The sequence below is a fragment of the Tympanuchus pallidicinctus genome, unplaced genomic scaffold, assembly GCF_026119805.1.
Source record: "Tympanuchus pallidicinctus isolate F22 unplaced genomic scaffold, pur_lepc_1.0 scaffold10, whole genome shotgun sequence".
Lineage (NCBI taxonomy): Eukaryota > Metazoa > Chordata > Aves > Galliformes > Phasianidae > Tympanuchus > Tympanuchus pallidicinctus.
In genome coordinates, this window is record NW_026294619.1 from 8675366 (window position 1) to 8694954 (window position 19589).

At 41.5% G+C, this 19589-nt stretch overlaps 1 protein-coding gene across 17 annotated transcripts in view; it reads left to right on the forward strand.

Annotated features, from left to right (window-relative positions):
- BBX (BBX high mobility group box domain containing) overlaps window positions 1-18522 on the forward strand; it is a 140626-nt gene extending 122104 nt beyond the window's left edge. For all 17 annotated transcript variants that reach the window (XM_052666424.1, XM_052666457.1, XM_052666476.1 and 14 more), the window contains one exon: window positions 1989-18522. In XM_052666424.1, the coding sequence (XP_052522384.1) occupies window positions 1989-2076 (88 nt within the window). In that variant the 3' untranslated portion in view covers window positions 2077-18522. The remainder of the gene's footprint in view (window positions 1-1988) is intronic.
- Window positions 18523-19589: the final 1067 nt, after the last annotated feature.

Consider the following 19589-nt stretch of genomic DNA (forward strand, 5'->3'; position numbering starts at 1 on the left):
CAGATTACTGGCTACCTAAGAAACCACAAAGCAGCGTTTGATGAATGCTATTCACAACCTCACAACCTACTGTTAATCTTGTGCCCCCTGTTGGGCAATCTAGTCCTGTATTCAGACTTAATGTGAAACACTGACTTTTTTAGAAGCTTGAAAGGCACCAAGAAAGGAATTCTGATGAACTCAGCCTGGTACCTTTTCTCTGCTGAAGCTGTTACCTTGCTTACACAATAGCATTTCAAGTGGGAAATGTTTTCATACTACAGTCAGCCCAGACTTTTCTCCCAGTTTTGCAAAACAGCAGTCTGCTATCAAGACTGCAAAGGTATGAACTTGCTTCTGTCATTTTCCATGGCTGGAAGCCACGAAGTGAAACCTGGAGAAGCACTGTCCTAAGTTCTGCTCTCATTTGCATCTTTGTGGTTTCATTGATTTCCAGTAATGCTGTGAGAAGAGCAGCACAAGAGTGACTTAGTTACATAACTAAGATTCACTTAGTTGTGATGATGTCCTCTTTGTTTTTCTAAAAGTTTTTTCTCCTTCATTTTTCCTCATTAGAAATAATGTTTTGAACCAATGTTTTACTTACCCTTCTGTTTGGGTCTTCCTTACCTACAACCATATTTTGTCATCTCATCATGCAGTTAGAGCAGTGTGGCACCTTTCTTGAGGCCTGAAAACACCAAACCAGCAAATGTCTAGCAACTGTTGCAAATTCCAGCTTCTATCACTAGGGAAAATGAAAAGGGAAACTCTTTCCAAGTAACAGCTTTGCCATAGGTCTCTTACAGACTTGTCAAATGGAAGTCAAAACAGAAACCTGAATCTGATGGGCTGCATGCTTCTCTAACTTCTACTCCATTGACTGTTTATTATCTGTGCAACTTCTTTATCTCTGAATAACTAGAAATGAGAAGAATAGCACTGGAAGTTTGCTTGATGTGTTCTTTTCAGAGTCTAAGTTCAATTATTATATAATTTTACACAGTCTTGGACCTCAGAAGCCGGAGTCCTTTCTAAATGTAATTAGAGCTTGTCTGGAAGTGACAGCATGGTTGTCATTTGAATGTTTGTTTAGCTTTGGTTACCTTGTGTGTGCTGTAGTTAAAGCACTTGTGATCCTGAGCTGCATTTTGTACCAAGGCCGTTTCACTGCACTGCAGGTGTGCAAAGCATGTCAGTACCTACGTTACTGTAGAGACTGTAGCTCTGCCAAAGTGCAGTCAAAGTAGCCTTTGTGTAAGTAAGAATTAGGCTCCAGATTTTCACTGCTCAAAGTGACACATAATGTAACAATAATAGAATCTGACTCGAGAAATTAGATAACAGGCGGTGACGTTCTTTTGCATGCATTTTAAAAGGCAAGCTGCAAAGGAGTTCTCCCAGGTCCATCTGCTTCAATGACTGATGTTGATTGTCAGCGCGTAATTCTGGTGCGGTGTATTTTTATGATATCCTGTGCCAGGGGATCATTTGTAAATTAACTCTGCTGAAGTAATGAAAGAGATGTGCTGAGCTGATGAAGTGTTAAGTTATGAAATTTGGAGTCATCCCAGCATGTAACTGCTGATAGGTATATTTTTGTTTTGCTTCAAAGCCTAGCTATTGACTCTCACAAACATGACATACGCCTCTGTGCATTTGCCATCTATTGCTGTACATGAGCTCCACTACTAAGAGCTGAAACCACTCACTTATAAAATGTGTAACAGCACTTGTGTGCTCTTAACCTACTCTTTGGCCATCTGTGTTGTTTTGTGTAATCAAATACCATCAAGACTTGTCTGACTTTGCATTGTATTGCAGGTTGTCCTCAGGATATTTTCTTATGTTGCAGGAATACCCATAAACAGTTAGTAGCCAGCAATATGTGGGCATCTGTGCCAGCGTGGAGTTCACTAGACTATATCACTTGCTAATTTCTGTCTTTCCTGTCTGCTAAAAGCATTTCCATGCTTTGAATAACGGTAGGTTTCTTTTCTTCTTTGCAGAAATCAGAGGGCCACACCTCTCCCACATGATGGACAGCCAAATGAAATGTCTCAGGCTCCAGTGCTTATTTCCTGCGCTGACCAGTGAAGCTCCACATTATTGTAAAACATTGTGCTTTACCTAATATCCTAGCCTTGTCTTTACCAAGGGAAGCTAGTCAGTCCATGTGATGGAAACTATAGACTGCAAGCAAGTGCTTATTGCTCTGAGTGGCCCAGAATTCACTGGAAGCCAGACATTAGCAACTTGGGCCAGGTCTTCAAATCGGAACCCAGTATGTAGGAGGGTGATATTATTTGTCTATTAATGAACAGGAATGGAATGATCCCAGAGCTTGCTTTCTATTGAAGGCTTTTAAACAGTAAATAGGTGGTTGATATGAAGAAGGCTGCCTTTACTGTTAGTTCACACAGCATCTCTTTTACCAACCAGAGAGTATGGCAACTAGTTTCATACAATGCCTAGTTAAATGAAAATGAAAAAATCAACAACAACAAAAACACTGACGCACTGCACTAGTTACTATTAGATATTCTTAGTCATTTTTGTACATGAAGATTTAAGTTCTAAGATGGTTTATATTAATAGGTTATGCCTACGTTTATATTGTAGAATGAATATAAAACCTGTTCCAGAGAACTCAAGGCAGCCTGGACAGATGTACCATTGTTAGCGGTGTTTGGGCAGCCACGTGGTCCAGATGTTCTGCACTTTTATATTTGCCACCAGAGTGGTAGAGTTTACTGGCAAAAATTCTGACAGGCTATGTTTGGGTTTTGTTTCTTTTTAATTTAGCTTTGAATAACCAGGATGATGTGCATTAGAAAAAGGAGTGGTGTATGGAAAAGAAAAATACTGCAGAGAATTGACTTGTCTTTAATGCCTTGGAAGGTTCCTTTATTTTTGCATAGATACCTGAGTGACTTGGTGAAACTTTCCTGTAAACAAAAAGTACTGCGAATATGTTTTTCAAAAGTGACCTTAGTATTATTTCACCATTCTGAAAGACCTAAAAGCATGACTTTTCAATATACATGTACTCTGATAAGCATACCTTTTACATTTTAAAGACACTGGCATTGTTGTAGTTACTATGCACAGACGGCTTCAGAGTTTGTATAAAGGGCCAATTACAGTTTGTGTTGGTCAAGGGGAAAGTTTTATGCAGATAAACTACAACTGAAGAGTAATGTTTGACTGAATTCAGACTACCACAGATCCACCTGCCAGCTTCTATCTTTGCTTATGCTGAATTTTTGTGGTTTGCTCTCATAAATGCATCCCAAAAGCCAGGCCAATTGTATCACTTGGCCTGCTGTCTTCACTATTTCGACTTACACTATTGTATAACCAAGCATTGATTCCTACCAACAGATGCAAAATGATCACTAGTAATTAAACTAAAGCTACAAATTCAACAGGGTACTTCTTCAATAGCACAAGATGTTTCCCTAATTTTTGCATTGTAGCACAACAATTTACCAAATTGGACTCCAGCAATAATTTTATATTAGTCTTCGTCATACTGGCTGAATTTTTGATAGTATTAGATTGAGTTTGAAGTTCTTTGAATTAAGTCTTTAAATGATGCGAGTTTACATCATTCTATCAGGCATTCTTATTTATACTTGACTGAATTGATAATATGTTTTGGGGTTATTTTGTAACTAATTTGATGTAATAGCCATATGGACAGTAACTCTATTAATGCTTGCTAGGTTTAGCCTTTCATTGTTGTAGCTAAGTGAAAGTCTTTGGTTCATTGTGGGGAAACAGTATACCAAGATACCACGAGAGTTGTAACAAAGGGTTAAAGGTTTGACTAGGGTGGACAGCTTGGAAAGTCTCACTAAAACAGCACCATCAAAGATGCATGTGTTGGAAGAAGGGAACAACTACAAAAGAACAACAAAATTTCAGAGCCGATGAGTCAGTGAAAAGGCTTTTTTAAAAATTCAGGTGAATATATGACTAAGAGCCCCTCAAATGCCATTGTAGCCTATGGCAGTATTTTTTAATGAGATTTTATTAAAGTTTTATAAGTTATTTTAACAAGACAGGAAAAGCTAAAGACTTTAAACTGTTGGGTCACAGCAAGGTGGCTGTTGGAGTTTTGGACCACTTTATAATTAGCTGAAATCCAAATATGTTACAGTGCAGGCCGTTCACCTTGACAATGGTACTAACTTATTTCTCTAGAAACCTTTAGAGTAGATATATTTTTGTCAAAGCACCCCATCCTTCCTCAATTTAAATTTCAATATTGTTCCTGAAGATATTTCTGTATATTAATGGTACCTTTTTTAAAAGAAACAGAAAATTACTTTTTTCTATATGAATTAATATCTTACTTGATCTGCTTTTCCTTGACTTTCCCTTAGAGAGGGGGTAGGGTTGGGTCAGTTTACTGGATATGACTGTTTTCAGATACTTATAAACCTTTTTGTAGATATGCTTAATTTTTAAGCGATTAGGCACTGAGAGTAGCAGAAATCCTGCAAAGCTTTATAGTTCACTAGGCATTTGCCTTTGTTGGTTCTCTGAGTGACGTCTTGATTTCAGTAGCTAGAGTTTTCCCTGAATCTACTAGAAGGGGTATCAGTATTTTCAGGTAACAAAGTCTGTTAGCACAACAAAAATTTCAGACCAATATCTTACTGTATTGGGGTTGGGTTTTGTGTTTTTTTTTTTTTTTTCCTTGTTTGTTTTGTTTTAATTTTTATTAATTTCAGCTGCTTTTGTTTTGAAAAAAAAAAATCATATTGCTATTGTGTGTACTTCAGTATACCAGCAAACACTGTTACCTGTTAACACATTGTCCACAAATGCCTCTAGAAAAGAAATTGTTGCACCTTATGTATATCTCAAGCAAACCAAAATATGATGCTTTTCTGCTTTGTTTATTCTGAATATGTTGTATCATACTTTACTGAACCCATTTTAACTTAGCTAAAGCTATCAATATTTATGCATTTCACATTATTTTCTGGATCTGAACCTGTGTATAAATCTTTCTTTAAAAAAAAAAAAAAAAAAAAAAAAAAAAAAGCAATTACCTTAGTTGTTCTCTATCACTTATCCATGGGAGTGGGGGAATCGCATCTCAAGTGTAAAATGCAGTACTGTTTCCTTGGCTTTTATTTATTTAGTGATCTTGGGTATTTCATATATAGTTTTGAGGTATACGGAATATATTGTTGTAGCCAAAGCTACAGATGTAAGCAGCTGGGAGGAAAATACTGTAATGTCTTCTTAATTATTCTAGTACTGTATGCAAACATGGGAAGAACGTTCTGCAGAACATTTGAGATGCAGATTCTTATCCCCACAGTAGGTTATTTTCCAGATATTAGACCAAATCGATGAAAAACATCCGTGGAGATCACTTATTGCCCTGCTTACGGCAGTAACTACCCCTTGAATGTGCTGTGATTTCAGAAATAGAGTATATTTATTTAAGATGACTGAATGCTCTTTTATACTAATACAGTATCCCAAAGTCATGAGCAAAAGGTTTCTTGTCGATTTGGATTTCTCTTTTATAGCATTGGTGCATGACTTTTGAAATTAACGTGGTAAGCCTTGTTGTTGGAAAAGGGCGCAGGAACAAGGGATGGACGGAAGCGTGTGAATCAGTGTTCAAATTCCATCCTCGTGCTTTACTGTTTGGGTGAGATCTACTTTTGTAGCGTAAGGCTGAAGAGCACTCTGCAGTCTGCACCAAGCAGAAACCCAAGAGAGTTGTAACTTGCATCAGAATGAGGGAATGCCTTATAGTTTGGATGCTGTCATTTGGAACAGGATATTAAATTGGAGCAGTTTAATTCCGTTGCCTGTTAGCTATTGTACGGGTCCTGGAACAGATTGAAGGCACAGGACAGCTGAGAGAGGTTAAAAGGAAAGCTGGCCTTTGTTCTCAGTATGGTGAAGGTGTGGCAACAAAGAGGAGTTAGGTAAAAAGATATATATGTGTGCGTGTGTGTGTACATTCTGGAAAAAAAAAACCTGTAGGAAAGACAAAAACATAATGGGCGTACAAGATCTTGTAATGCATTTTGGTCCTTTGAGTGCACTTCCTTTTTTTGAATGCTGAGTCTAATATGGCTACCTCTCCTAAAAGACTACTTTTGTTATCTTCCATTTGCTTTCAGGCTTGATCGTTTAATCTTTTCAGCCATTGATACCATTTGTACATCGCTGTACGCTTTACTTCCCAACAGCAACATTTATCTGACAACATCAGGCTGAATATACAGTGGTAGCCAAACTGTGTTGCTGGAGCATTTTTTGTTGAACCTCTGCCATAGTCACAGGAGTTGCGGATATAGGCCCAGTAGAACGGGTTGTGTAAGAGCAGGAATGGCTGTGCTCATCAGGTGGTGGACTTCAGATACTCCCAGTGGTCATGCAGTAAGCCAAATGCTGTTCTTGACATTTATTCTGGAGTTTACATTTGCAATCCTAATTTCACAAGGAAACATAACTGTGCAACTTTTGTGTTGTGTACCATACGTTAGACACTGTTTGTTTGCCATGCTTGTTTTCTAGATTGTAGAGCTCTACTTCTAGATTGTAGGTATCTTTGCCCTGTTTTGTACTATCTGTGGCATTCTTCTTATCTTGTACATATTATGAAACTATCATCTAAAGCTGCCAGAACATTGAGTCATTTTCAGGACACTGAGAGATGAGAATGAGTGCATTTAGGCTGTGAAAGAGTTTTGGTTTTTTTTTTTGCCTCCTCTCCTGAATTTCCCGATAAAAAGGCACAGAGAGATTTATTCTCTCACCTAACTGCTATTATAGTCTTTTATATACTCAGTATTTTCTACTGAATTGACAACTTCGAAGGAGCTTATGAAGTGGATGCATGTTTTATGTTCCCCCACTGATTCTTCTGAGGCAGACATCTAGGAAGGACTGACTTGAGATCTCCACTCAGCAACACACCTGAGCTTCTGCCTAAAACCATCCTTATTTGAGGGGCAGCATTGTAGTTTGCAGTGTGACTGTGCAGGAGCCCTGATTAGGGGCTACTGTGCCCCTAGAATTGAGTTTTGGCTTTTGTGATGCTTCTGAAGGAGGCATGTTATTTTGACCTGGGGCCTTCATTGACACAGAGTTTTAAAAACAAATGCAAATACCTTAATGTTTGTTGAGTTCTTCCTAAGAATTATATTGTAATTTCTGGGTCTTGATCGTTAACTTATGCCAACAGACCCACATTGTACTCTACTGGAAAAAAAAACAACACAAAAACACGTCTGCTGTCACACAGTACAGCCTAACTAACCAGGCTTCCGAATACAGTGCTTTAACCTACTCTTTTAACCTTGTTTTTTCCACGCACTGCTACACTTTATTCAGTCGTCTGAAGGTGACAAAGGCAAGAGGGAGAGAGATGTGTGTCTGTGTGTGTATATACCTCCTACACACACACACACACACACACACACACACACACACACACACACACACACATTAGTATGCAGTGGCTTGGAAGATGTTGCCTGTATAAAAGCGTTCCATGTTAGGTCCCAAAACAACTTGAGGTTTCTCAGACAATGGTTTTCAAACTTTCTTGGAAGATTTCATTCTCTTTCCTTCACGTTACACCATAAGGTGTAATTTTCAAAAAGGTCTGAAAAAAATACAGACACTGTGAGAATCTTCTTTCTCAGCAGTGCTTGCTTTTAATAACCAGTCTGCGTTGACAGTTTTAACACATCTGATTTGCTGTGATCTCTTTGTAGGGCCCAGTCCTTCAACTTTTATTCTCATACATAATTCCACTAAATTTTGACCCAGTATTTGGCTTTATTCTCTCCAAAGCTTGGTGTAAACATGCCTTACAATAAATAGTTCATCTCCATAAGTGGTATAACGGAGCTACTGCCTTCTTAGATGTGTGTAGTTAGAAGTCAATAAGCACATTTATAAAATGTACTTTCTTCAAAAACCTCTAATTTGATATTAAGTGCACATGTTAAGTCATGTGTATAACATGCTAAAGTACATTAAACTGTGATCAAAACCTGAATAAAATATTTAATAAAATATTTGAAATATTTGAAAAGGACCGTCAAATAGATTTCTTTATGTTCGTTCTATTTTGGTTATCTAGTGTGTGCCTGTAAACAGTTTCCCATTTAAAACTAATGATTGCAAATAAATGCTATTAAAACAGAGCTGCTTTGATACTTCCCCTGCTTTACTATTAAGTGGTTGTTTACTTCAACGTATGGCTGACGTAGTAGAATTTCAGAACTTGTTTTTAGCTAGAGTATGAGTTGGTTGGCTTTTTTTTTTTTCCACTTAAAAAGAAGCAAGCTCGTTTTCCACCTGAAAATGGAAGATGCCAAAAAACAGAGATGGATCCCCAAAACTGTGAGCTGTAGTTTCCCTTCAGATCACCCATCCAACTTCTGCACAGTGACCATCAAAACACTGCACATTTGCAAAGAATCTACGCCCATTTGTTCTTGCTTAAAGATGTCTATCATGGGAGCTTTCATTTTATTTTTTACAAACTTCTGAGCTTGATCAACGCTTTTGACATTGATGGAAAGATCTGCAGACCCATGCGAGTGCCACAGGATTCATTGAATGTATGTTGGCATGAAGCTGGAGACTGTGGATGAGGGAGAGGCAGGACTCAGTGTAAGTTAAACTGGGGGAAAGCCATTTGCCCTTTCTTCTAAGCTTTCCAGGTTTCCACAGTGTGCTTCTGGATTTTTGTCTTCACACAACTGGAAAGCTCATTTCTAACCCACAGAAATAAGTGAAGTCATCTCACATAAAGAAGCCCCTGCTACGTTTTCAGTTTCTGAACACCAGAAGAACTTCTTCACAATGGTTTCTCTTTTAAAAGTAAATAGCAAGCATCATCCATATTTAAAGATCCCTACTACTTTCAAAGCTTATTTAAACCAGTACTCTGTTCTGCCCCTGTATTTTACCTTTTTTATTTAGGATTAAAAATTAGACTTTGGGAGGTCTGGCCTTTTTTTTCTGGCCTTGGATACCTGAAGATTCCTTGGTTGTATTTTTCGTATCACACAAGACCCAGGTACAGAATATATGAAACCAGTAGAAAGCAGTTGTTCACTTGCAAGCAGAGATCTGCTTCTGGGTCAAAAGTAGCAGAAGGGAAGCTTTTACTTTTGGTGGGGGGGGGTGGTGGTTTGGGTTTTTGGGTTTTGTGTGTGGTTTTTTTTGTTGTTGTTTTTTCAGCTGTGTGCCACTTACTCAGGGAAGAAAAAATGTATGCAATCTTGCACTGCCTTTGCTGGTTACACATCAGCTGTCTGCAAAGAAATACCAGGAATGAAAGAGCTTCAGAGCTAAAGGCCATGCAATGGTCATAGTTGGGAAAGGGAGAGAAAAGCTCTGATGCAGCAAGTAAAAAGCTGGAAGGAATCTTAGAAAATACCTTTTTTCTCAGTACAGTATGCTCAGTCAGGGACACTGAAGTTACAATTCCATTTTTTTCTTACCGAATTACCTTAAAACACAGTCATCTTCATTACTTAGACCCCCATGTTTTTGTGTCTGCTCTCATTTTGTTCTTCCAAGGAAACACCTGCTTAGTGCAGCCCACTCGATGCATCTAGACCTGGTTTGTTACCCGGCTCTCACACTGCTGCTTGCAGCTGGTTGGCATTGCACTGACACTCCCTTAACTGTCAGGTAAGACAAATTCCCACTAATACTTTCAAGACATGGGATGGAATGACATCCTCCTCCTGAGGTGACATGCTTTACGACATTCTCCATCGATTGCATTTGTTGGGCTATTTTCATTGCTCATCACTTTTTTTTTAATGTGCAGTTAATCCTGCTCCGAAGCAGACTTTTTTTTTTTCCATATTTTTTGAAGTGTAAAAGCATTAAGTGAGATGAAAGGTTACTCAAGCATACCGTAACTGTGATATAGCACATGGAGCTGCCAGTTCTTCAGTAACAAAATACGAGACAACATTTCTATATCTGCTGCAAAGTTCTGTTTTCTTTTGTTTTCAAAAATAAAACCTATGAGATATAATGCCTACCAGCTATTCAGTGTGAACTTCTTTTTGTGGACTGTTCTTGGCACAGAAACAGTAAGAAACTGAGCTCTAATACAGTTGTACTTAGAATGTGCTGAAGGTTTCAGCTAGGCTTCACGTGTTACCTACTGGCAGAAGGCAGATCAGGTCTTCATCAGAAGTAATCCAACACAGGATGTAGCTGTCTGTACCCCAGCTGAAACTGGTTGAAAATCCAGCTTGCATAAATCCATACCAAAAGTTTAGTCCACACAAATACTACTTCAGTATTTATATATACGTACTTCAATCTATTTGTCTGTGAAACAAGAGGAACTCGTTGAAATAGACCCCAAAGCCAAATCAGTTGCTGTAGGATTTCAGGCTTACCACCAAAGTGTACTTTGCTGAATGCGGACGCCCAGTACTTTAGTCTGCAGCATTTTGTTTATTACTTCTGCATGGATATGGAGAAGTAACACTGAGAGTGTTAGGTGCATTCATTGCAGTCTGTGTTTGGCTAGTTTGCTAGGTCATCTGGGAAGATGTTTCACAGGCACCTGTTCCCTTGCTCAAATTCTAGCTTGTATTGGCATTCACTGTATTTGTAGCCAAGTATTTTCCTGCGAAGGGAAACCCAAATATCTGCATGGCTTTTACTTACACTGACGCGTCTTCCAGATGCACTCACTCCTTTCTGAGGTCAGAGCTGTCTGCTCAGGCATTTGATAACATGATGTGGGAGCACCTGGTGATCTTCCTTTGCCAAGGTGTTGGTTGGCAGGAGGTCCTACATGGTCAAGCTTCCTGGTGATGGCAGGAAGCCATTGGGCTCAGGTCAGATCCTTCTGGTACTCAGTCATGTTCCTTCCAAGCCCTTTGTGAGTGCTCTTAGCACCTAGTCAGCACCTGGAGTTAGGACTGGTGTTTTCCCTGCAGGCTTTCCACGTATGAAGAACAGTTCCTTGATGTCTTCATGACTGGGTTCTTAAAATGATTCTGCTGTGAGAGATCTTACAGCTTAGCAGCATGTTGCCAGAAGTTTCAAGGCCTGGTACCTCAGGTACTAAACACTACCAGGGGATTTCTGCTCTAGATGGGATCTCCTAAGTAAAAATGAAACAAACCTAGCTGGAACCAGATGAAGTCAGGACTTCGTGAGCATCCAGGTGCTTACGAGCACCTTTGAGTTTGTGGATCACAGGCTTGATGTGTCCTTGGTTACAGCAGCTGTGTAAATTGCCAGCAGGTCATCACAACAATGTTAGTTCTCATCTTGGTTTGAGGAGCACTGTTTTCTATTGGAAGTGAGGAGGCAGAAAAATCACCATCACAGCAGATGAAGCATTTCGTTGTCTTCAAGAAGTTCAACTTTCAAAAGCAGGGTTTGCCAAACATTAGGAAAAAATTAAGAAAGAAAAAGATGAGAAATTCAAGTTCAAGTCCTTGGTTGGGAATGGATACCATGTTTTGTTTCAGTCACCGCAGCAGTAATTTCTCTGTCAGTAGTGTGTGAGCTGCGTGAGGTGTGCTGCAGTTTGGAAGCATTCCATCAGATGTCAGGTGTATTCGGCACGTGGCAAAAGTGTCATTAATAACAACTGCTTCTGTGCGTGTACTTCGTAACAATATGAAGTGTTGGCCATTGGTTTTATCTGTACTTAAGCAAATTGTTCGTGCTGGGCTTCCAGAAAATAATAAGAAAGTAACGGTATTGGGTTTGGGCAACTCTCATGCAGGAATGCACAGCAGTGAAGGAATTTCTTAGGAGTGAAGGGCTGCTAGAGGATGCCTTATAGAAACACTATAGCTCAGATGTATTTATGCAAGAAGTGTGATTACAGATCTCTGAGCCAGGCTGTCTGTTGGCATTTACCAGCACAGGTTCACCATCTAATTGTGCTGACTAGCATGGGGGAAGCATGGGGCCTATTTAAGCATGGGGCCAGCTGTGTTTAAAGCCAGTTTGATTCCTCAAGTCTTGCATGTTGTCACTGGTACCATGTGCCCTGGTCATAGAAGAGCTTAGTTGCATAGACTGATAAGCTGCAGCTAATTTAAAAAAGAAAAAATTTACTGCATTCTAGCAATTCTGTGGTCGGCAGCTAAGAGTGGCCACCAGGGATTTAAAAGCATCTTTAATAATGAGGCAGAAATGCATTCTTAAATAACAATTCAGAGAATTCAGAAAATATTCCCAAGTGCTTTGCAGGATCAGTCATGTTTTATTATTTTTTACTTAAAAATATAAAACTAAAAAAAAAAAAGACCACCGAAAACCAATTAAGTCAACAACCTTCATGCCAATGTGTAGTGCTGGATGTCCTTGCTCAGACAGCACGCGTTGCCTTGAATCCAAGTGGAAACGTCTTGGCTTTGTCGAATCCACTGTCCAACTGAAATCTATTTTGTATTTGCTGGAAGAAAATCTCATGTAATGCATGGGTTTGTTCATCTCGCTGGAAGTTGGACACGCTGAGCTTCGCTTACGAATTTCTCACCTTCCTTCTCAGTCATCTCGAGTTTCCTCCCTTTCCTCGCACGGCTTTACTACTTTGACTGACATCAGTTCCTAACTTCCCACTCATTTTCAGTGGGCTGGGAGCAGTACCGGACCATCCTGAGCTACTTCACAGCTCTGAAAAATATGGAAAAGGCATTCTTTATTTCATAATGCTTTTAACAGCAGCGTTTCCTGGCCGTGGCTGAACAGCAGATGCAGCTTTTGCAGAGAGAGAAGCACAGGGCAGTGGGATCTGCCAGCAATGCCAGCAAAGCAGCGGAGCTTTCCCTCCAGCCTGGCTTTCTGTAGAAGAGCCAGAGAGCACCAGTTCCAGGAACCCAGCAGTTCTTTGAAATACAATCAACTAATTCCTTCTCCCAGCAGTTTGTTATTGAAAAAAGCTTCACAGTTAAAGAGGATTTGGCCTGCCTTATTTTTAATGCGTGGCTTGTAACAGCAACTAATGTGGGAGTAGCATGCTGACTGTCTTTAAAAACAAAGCAGAACTTCAGTGCTGCCTGTTAGACCTACACTGTTGGTGTTAATCCATACGAAGCCTTAACTTGGAAAATAAATCTGGCACATCTCTGAATTTCTTCCTTGGAGGAAAAAAAAAGGAAAGTTCCCAAACATTTAAATTTTATTTCTCTGTAATTATTGAGGAAATCCTCAGCTCAAATAAGGCAACAGGAGGATGAGAGCACCGTGGCAATTACACTGGCAAACTTCAGAATGTCTTGAATCAGGCTTCCAGACAAAGAACTCAAGCGGACCCCATAAACACCATTGCAGGAAACTGCACCAACAAGTCATGTCTCAGTAACAGCTAAGCCCTTCCATACAAGTCTGCTCTGTTAGTCTGCAGATCTTGTCAGGCAGTAACGTGTTTTTTGATCTCTATGCCTTTCACCTTCTGTTTGAAGTCTAACCTGGTGGCTTTGCTTGTGTCGGGTGAGCAGATTCTCTGTGGTTGTTAGGGTCTCAGGTTGAAAATGTTTTAAAAACTGCAGCTGGGAGTGTAGCAGTGACATGCTGAACACCACCAGCCCGGTGAGTACCAAATGCTGATGAATGCACAAGGGATCCTCCTTTGGGTGCGGGCGGCTGCAGTGGTGCCAGACACTTGGGGGTGCAGCCTCAGCCATGTGCTTGGAAAAGTGCTGGTGGTGGCGGTGGTGGCATATGGAGCCCTTGCTGATGCAAAGACATTTTTTATTCTTTTATTATTGCTACTGGGCATTGATTTAACCAGGGAGCATTACATCAGGAAGGATGGCACTGACTTGCATTGCTAAATGTGTCTCTATAGATGGTCTTTTCTCACCCACGTGAACCTTAAAAAAACAGAACCGGCATGCAGACAAGCCCATAGGAAAAGCCAGCATTTCCGTACATCAGATTCTGCTTGTGCCACTTGTGTTTCTATGGTGAAGGCAGGTTCACAAGCTGTTAAAATAGCTGTTCACTCCAGAAGTGGCAAACAGATGGATTCCCACAACTGATCGTAGGTGAGCGGCAGCCTGGTGCCGCCGCTGCTGCTATTTGTTTCCTTCATCTTTGGAAGTTGGTTGCTCTTGATGCCACTGTAATACTTCCCTTCCATCACCAGCTGAGAGCGACTCACTTATGTGAGGTCACCTCTCTGGGCAATTGTAATATGTGGAAAAAAATACCACAAATCCTCTACACAGTAATGCTGGCATTTCCTAATGATGTCTCACCTCAATGTTTGTGAGTATCTGTTTACAATATCCTGGGGTCCTAGTTTTCCTTTTTCTTTTGAAGCAAAGTCATATTTTCTCTAGATTAATTAATTTTTAATGCTGCTTGTAGCAAGTTTAAAAGCAGCTGCTCTTGGGATGGCCAACCCCTGCAAGCTTTAGGCAAGAACCTGACTAGCCTATCAGTGTTGTGTTTTCTTTCTCTTGCTCGTTATCAACTTGATAGCAGTTTGGCCAACATTTTTCAAGATCCCAAAATGTGGGGCAAAGGCTGTCCATGGCAGCTTTTGAAATTGCACGCTGGCCATTGCACTGTGCTCTTCTCTGTGTGCTGCTCCCCAGTTTCATGTGAAAAGTAGAGAGGCTCGTAATGGCTTGTCAGGAAGATGCAAGTTGACTCTTGACAGGACACATCCTTGTGTGCACTGTGGGCTAAGCAGGAAGCCAAAGTAGAAAACCGAGCATCCTGCCAAGATGTTCAAGCCATCCTTTGTTGGGACAAGACAAGATATTGGTGGTGTTTACCTAGCACGAAGTCATAGGGACTTGGAGGTGTCACCTGGAGTGCTTCTCTATCCCAGGACAGGTTAAGCTGCACCTGCCTGAAAGATGGTTGTGGAATCCACCCTTACTTCCACAGTGCCCGTGTACATAATTTTAGGAGATAGAGATGTATAAAAAGACTGCATCTTCAGAAGATGCTAGATAAGTGTGTTGGTTTTTGTGACATTAAAGGTAACGACTGGATAAGATCTGAGGTGACATTTGTCACAGAGTGCCAGCCCAGCATGATCACTAGCCACAGGACTGCCACAGGCCTTCAAAAACCTCTTATCCTGACTGGTTTGTCAGGTTGTCCATTAATAGCCATACCAGAGAGGTTCAAAGCAACCTTTCTCCCAGCGCTGTGTTTTCTATCTAGCAGTTGCCTTCAATTCGTTTTTATAGAGTTCTGGCAGTAAAGACAAAACAAAAGCAAACCTGTCAGCTTTTTCCTCAGTACACTTGTGCGGATGCTACAAATCAGTCCTTAAAGCCATACTATGTGAGGTGGAACCCAAACAAGGAAAACACCCATCTCACGTGTCAGTGCTCTCGTTCAGCTGTGCTGTGACACTGGTAAATGCCAGAACGTGCCCGCGTCTTCGGGCCGTCCTCTCATGGCCACCACCAGGCTGAGCAGTGGGCATTTTGCTGGGTCTTCAGCGGGGTCCCAGCAACCAGCCTCGTGTCCAGCTTTGGGTCCTACCTGGCCTCTCAATAGGATGCCTCTTCCACACTGTGCCCCAAGTGCTGGATGAAGGCCATGGCCGCATTCAGCCTGCTTTCTGATCTGCCCAGGTCTACTTTCCCCACTCTTCGTCTACACAGCAGCGGGGCAGGAAAGCCATCACAGCACTACAGCCTTCCGCAGCATCTTGTCTGCTCTGTGCTGCCAGTGATGCCATCACTGGTTCTACTAGCTAAAGAAGAAAGGGCAGCAAGATGCAGGTCCTGCTGGAGGCATGATGTGACCATCAGTCGCTGCCCCCTGGTCACGCTGTGTACAGTGGGACAGACCCGGGCACTGATATCCAGGCCAAGAAGGAAGAAAATCAGAGGCTGGGTGCAGCATCCAAGTTCTACATTAAGTGAAAATGTTGTAGGGTGCAGACTGGAGGACCAGAAAAACTGAGCTCCTTGTTCACTTGCTCCAGGTTGTGTCTGGCCCTGATACAGGCATGCATGTTGTGAGGTGAATGTGTGGGTGCAGGACCCAAGACTATTTGACTGTAGTAAAAGCCTTTGAAAAGATCCAGTGTGGGTGCCCACCGGCCATGGGCTGACGTTTGAAGGACAATGTTTCCACAGACACCTTCTGCAGTAGCTGACAGCATCAGCACATTAAGTGATAAAGAATCTGTTGGCGTAAAGAAGAGAAAGTACACCAGACAGAGCAGTTCATAAGATGTGATTCACAGCTTGTGAGTCAGACAAAGGGCTTTATATAGGAGGAAATTATGTGTGCAGAAGGAATTGGCTGATTTTCCCAGCCCTGGCAGGGATCATGGTGTGCCGAGAATCTCTGGTTCCCAGTTTCTCATATGAACTATTAAATATGGTGGGTGCCTGTCAAGCTTTGTTATAATTGCAAATTGTGCACCATGTCAGCAGTCTTTGGCTTTCACTAGCAACGTAATCCTCAGCGATGCATGAGGTCTTTCTGTTTGGCTTCAATGGCCCTGTAATCCCTCATCCTTCTATGGGATTCCTAATACTGCTCTGCAGCTCCACCAGGGTAAGCCAAACTGGGATGCAGGAGGGTCAAAAGTGGCAGCTAAGGCTGTTGATTGCAAGAGATCAACTTGGGCACTGCTATTCACCTTTCTCCTCAGCAGTCAAAGAACCAGCAACAGCTAGTGAAGGTGAAGCTTCAGTTGGTTTTAAACCCAATGTAAGAACTTCTCTTTCAAAATCTGCCTGTTTTTTCCCTTTCCAGCACAGCAGGGTGCTGCTTGCATTTTCCCTGCTGCTGAGTGTGAGTCCCATAGAGCTGAATAGAAGTTACAGCACTGACAGCAAGCACCGACTTTGCAGTTGCTTGTTGAGGTACCAGATCTCCCTTCCCTGATGCTGACACCTCCATCTGCCTTATGCCAAGCACAGAGGAAGGTCCAGACGCTTAAATAAGACATGGCGATGCTCTCTGTGATGATGCAGGAACTGGGATAATTGAGTTTTCAGCAGATCCCCTTCATAGTGGGTTTACCTGCATAGGCAGAAGAGCTGAAGTCCTGCATGGTAATGGTCAGTGCCTCGCTTTTGGGTACTCCTGTCTTCTCACAGCACATCCCTACATGCTCAGCATTGGTGCTCAGCGGGATGCAGAGGGCACCTGCTGCTGCTGTCATAGCTGAGATTGCTTCTGAAAGGCATGCTGCAATAGCAGTCAGGGATTTTATAGCTCTGTTCTTTTGTAACCCAATGCTAAGGCTAATACTGAGTTCAGCAAGGATGTGGTTGCCTGGCACAATGCTGATTTTAATGTTAGGTATGTTTTTAAATACAAACAACCCTTCATTTTGTAATACTGCAAATGCATCTTGCTCCATCTGGACATCCATCTTTAAAAGCAGGCATGGTTATGCTCCATCAGCAAAATGTCATGCATACTATGGAAAACAGTTTGTGTATTGCCACACTGTCATTGGCGTACTCCATGCAAAGCCATCTCCTTGAAATTAGGGTGATGTGTGAGGCAGTGAGGAATCCAGATGTCATCGCTGGGTTGGGAAGAGGCCTCTAGAAACACTTTGGGTGTAGGGTCTGCTGGTGGCCTTCCTTGGGTGGATGAAATTGGCCCTTTTGGTGCAATTGGAGGAACATCAGGGGGTTGGCAGGGGAAAGATCTTGTATGGGAAATGTTCTTTCAGATTAAGCAACAAAACTCTGCATGCACATACAGACTAGGTCTTCATAATGCAGTCAGGCTCTGACAGCGTATTGCAGCATTATTGCTATTAATAATCTATGATTACTAACAACATTATAATCGAGCAAACTTAGTGGTAGCAAGGTAAATAGCAATCTGGATGACTGAAGGCATTGCCATCACTGGGGATGGCAACTGTGGCATTAGAAGAAAATGCTGAGGGAAGATACCGGTTGCTGATACACGAGCTTGGGTCTGCTAGTCTTTTATATACCATTTTTAATATACTTCCTGAAAATGAAGCTTCAGAAAGGTACACTGCCTCTTTAAAATTAGCCTAGGAACTACAGGTAGTTCACATTATTTTTAAAATAATAAATCTCTCTATATATCTATATTAAAATATATATGTATACATAAGTTGGCTGGCCTGCCTTGTGGGAAGGTGGCAGCCTAACTAAGTCTGAGCTACTATTGTATTACCATGGTCTTCTGTTTTGTAGATAGCCCCTCCTCCCTAGATGAAGTTCTGTTCTTGCTCCACAGAAGGTGCCTGTGTATATAACTCCTTTGTATTGCTTTCTGCAGAGTCCCTTATATATTTCTTACTACTAATGCTGTGTAGAAAATGAAATCCAGAGATTTTACTACTGATAATTAACCATCTAAAGGCCATTAGCAAAATAAAGATTTCGTTGTTTGGGAAACAGATTATTTATATTGTGTATGGTTTATTGCCTGATAACTTGTTTGGTGACTGGATATTCTTTTCCTTTTCCTGGTCCTTTTCTGCTTTTTCCAGCTATGGTGTTTACTCCTCACTTTGATTATCTAGCAGGCAATAAAGTATATTGTATGTTTTGAAGCCAAGCGGTGTGCTTCTTGATTATCCCTCCAGGAAATTATTGTTAGCAGAGGACCCCGAGGTGGAACAGCCTCCTCCCCAGCTGGGAACAGAGCTGTCCCACTGCTGCCACCCCTTCGATGGCCACTTTGGGTTGATATGGGCTGAGAGTGGGGACAGAGATGAGCCCACCCATTGGCAGTGAGTCCTATGGGCCTCCACAGGGAGACATGAGGCTGAGATTAGAAGTGCTGCTGCATCTCTACTGGACATCCCTGCTCAAAAAGGCAGAGGTGATTTTCTGCTCGCTTTCAAGCTGCGCTTTCCTTGTTGAGAAGAGGGAATACAACATGAGCCTTTGAGCAGCATGAACCCCTATTCTGGTGCTCTACCAGTTTCTCACCTACTGTTGGGGAAAAGTGATTTTTCCTGGTAATGGAAGTATATATTCAATTTGTTTTGATGCCAGCAGAGAAGATGAACAAGATTCTCACATGCTGGAGATGCCTATATTTGTCTTGCTGCACTTGCATGGTGATGTGGAAAACAAGAATAACAGCAGCTTTTCACTTCTGCACAGTTACTCTGTTAGCACATAAACTCCTGCACACTGTTCCTATGTCTTCGGGTGCTTGCACATCCTACCTGGAAAGCATTGCTGGAAATGTAGGCAGCAGCTGTGAGCCGGACTACAGCAGCACGCAGTAACTCCATCCAGCAGGAGGGAGTGGTGGAGTTAGCCCTCAGTAATGAAGCACACGATATAAGTATGTGCCTTTTATATTTCCTTTTTTAAAAAAGAAAATATTATGGCATTATTATTTATGATAAATGATAACTTCTCTCACTGGCAAAACGTGTTTGCAGCCGCTTTGGTGCCCTATGGAAGCAGATGCCATGAGGATATCAGCCCATACTATGGGCAGGCATTACAGCTATGTTGCATTGGATTTGTCTTGGGCAAGGCAAACAGTTTGCTGTTGTTTTCAAAGCTGAATGTGAGCTCTGGCTGTGGCTCACCTAGTGGCAGTGATAGCCTCTGACTTAAAAATTACGCACTGAAAAATGAAAACTAGGCGCTGCAAGCCATTTG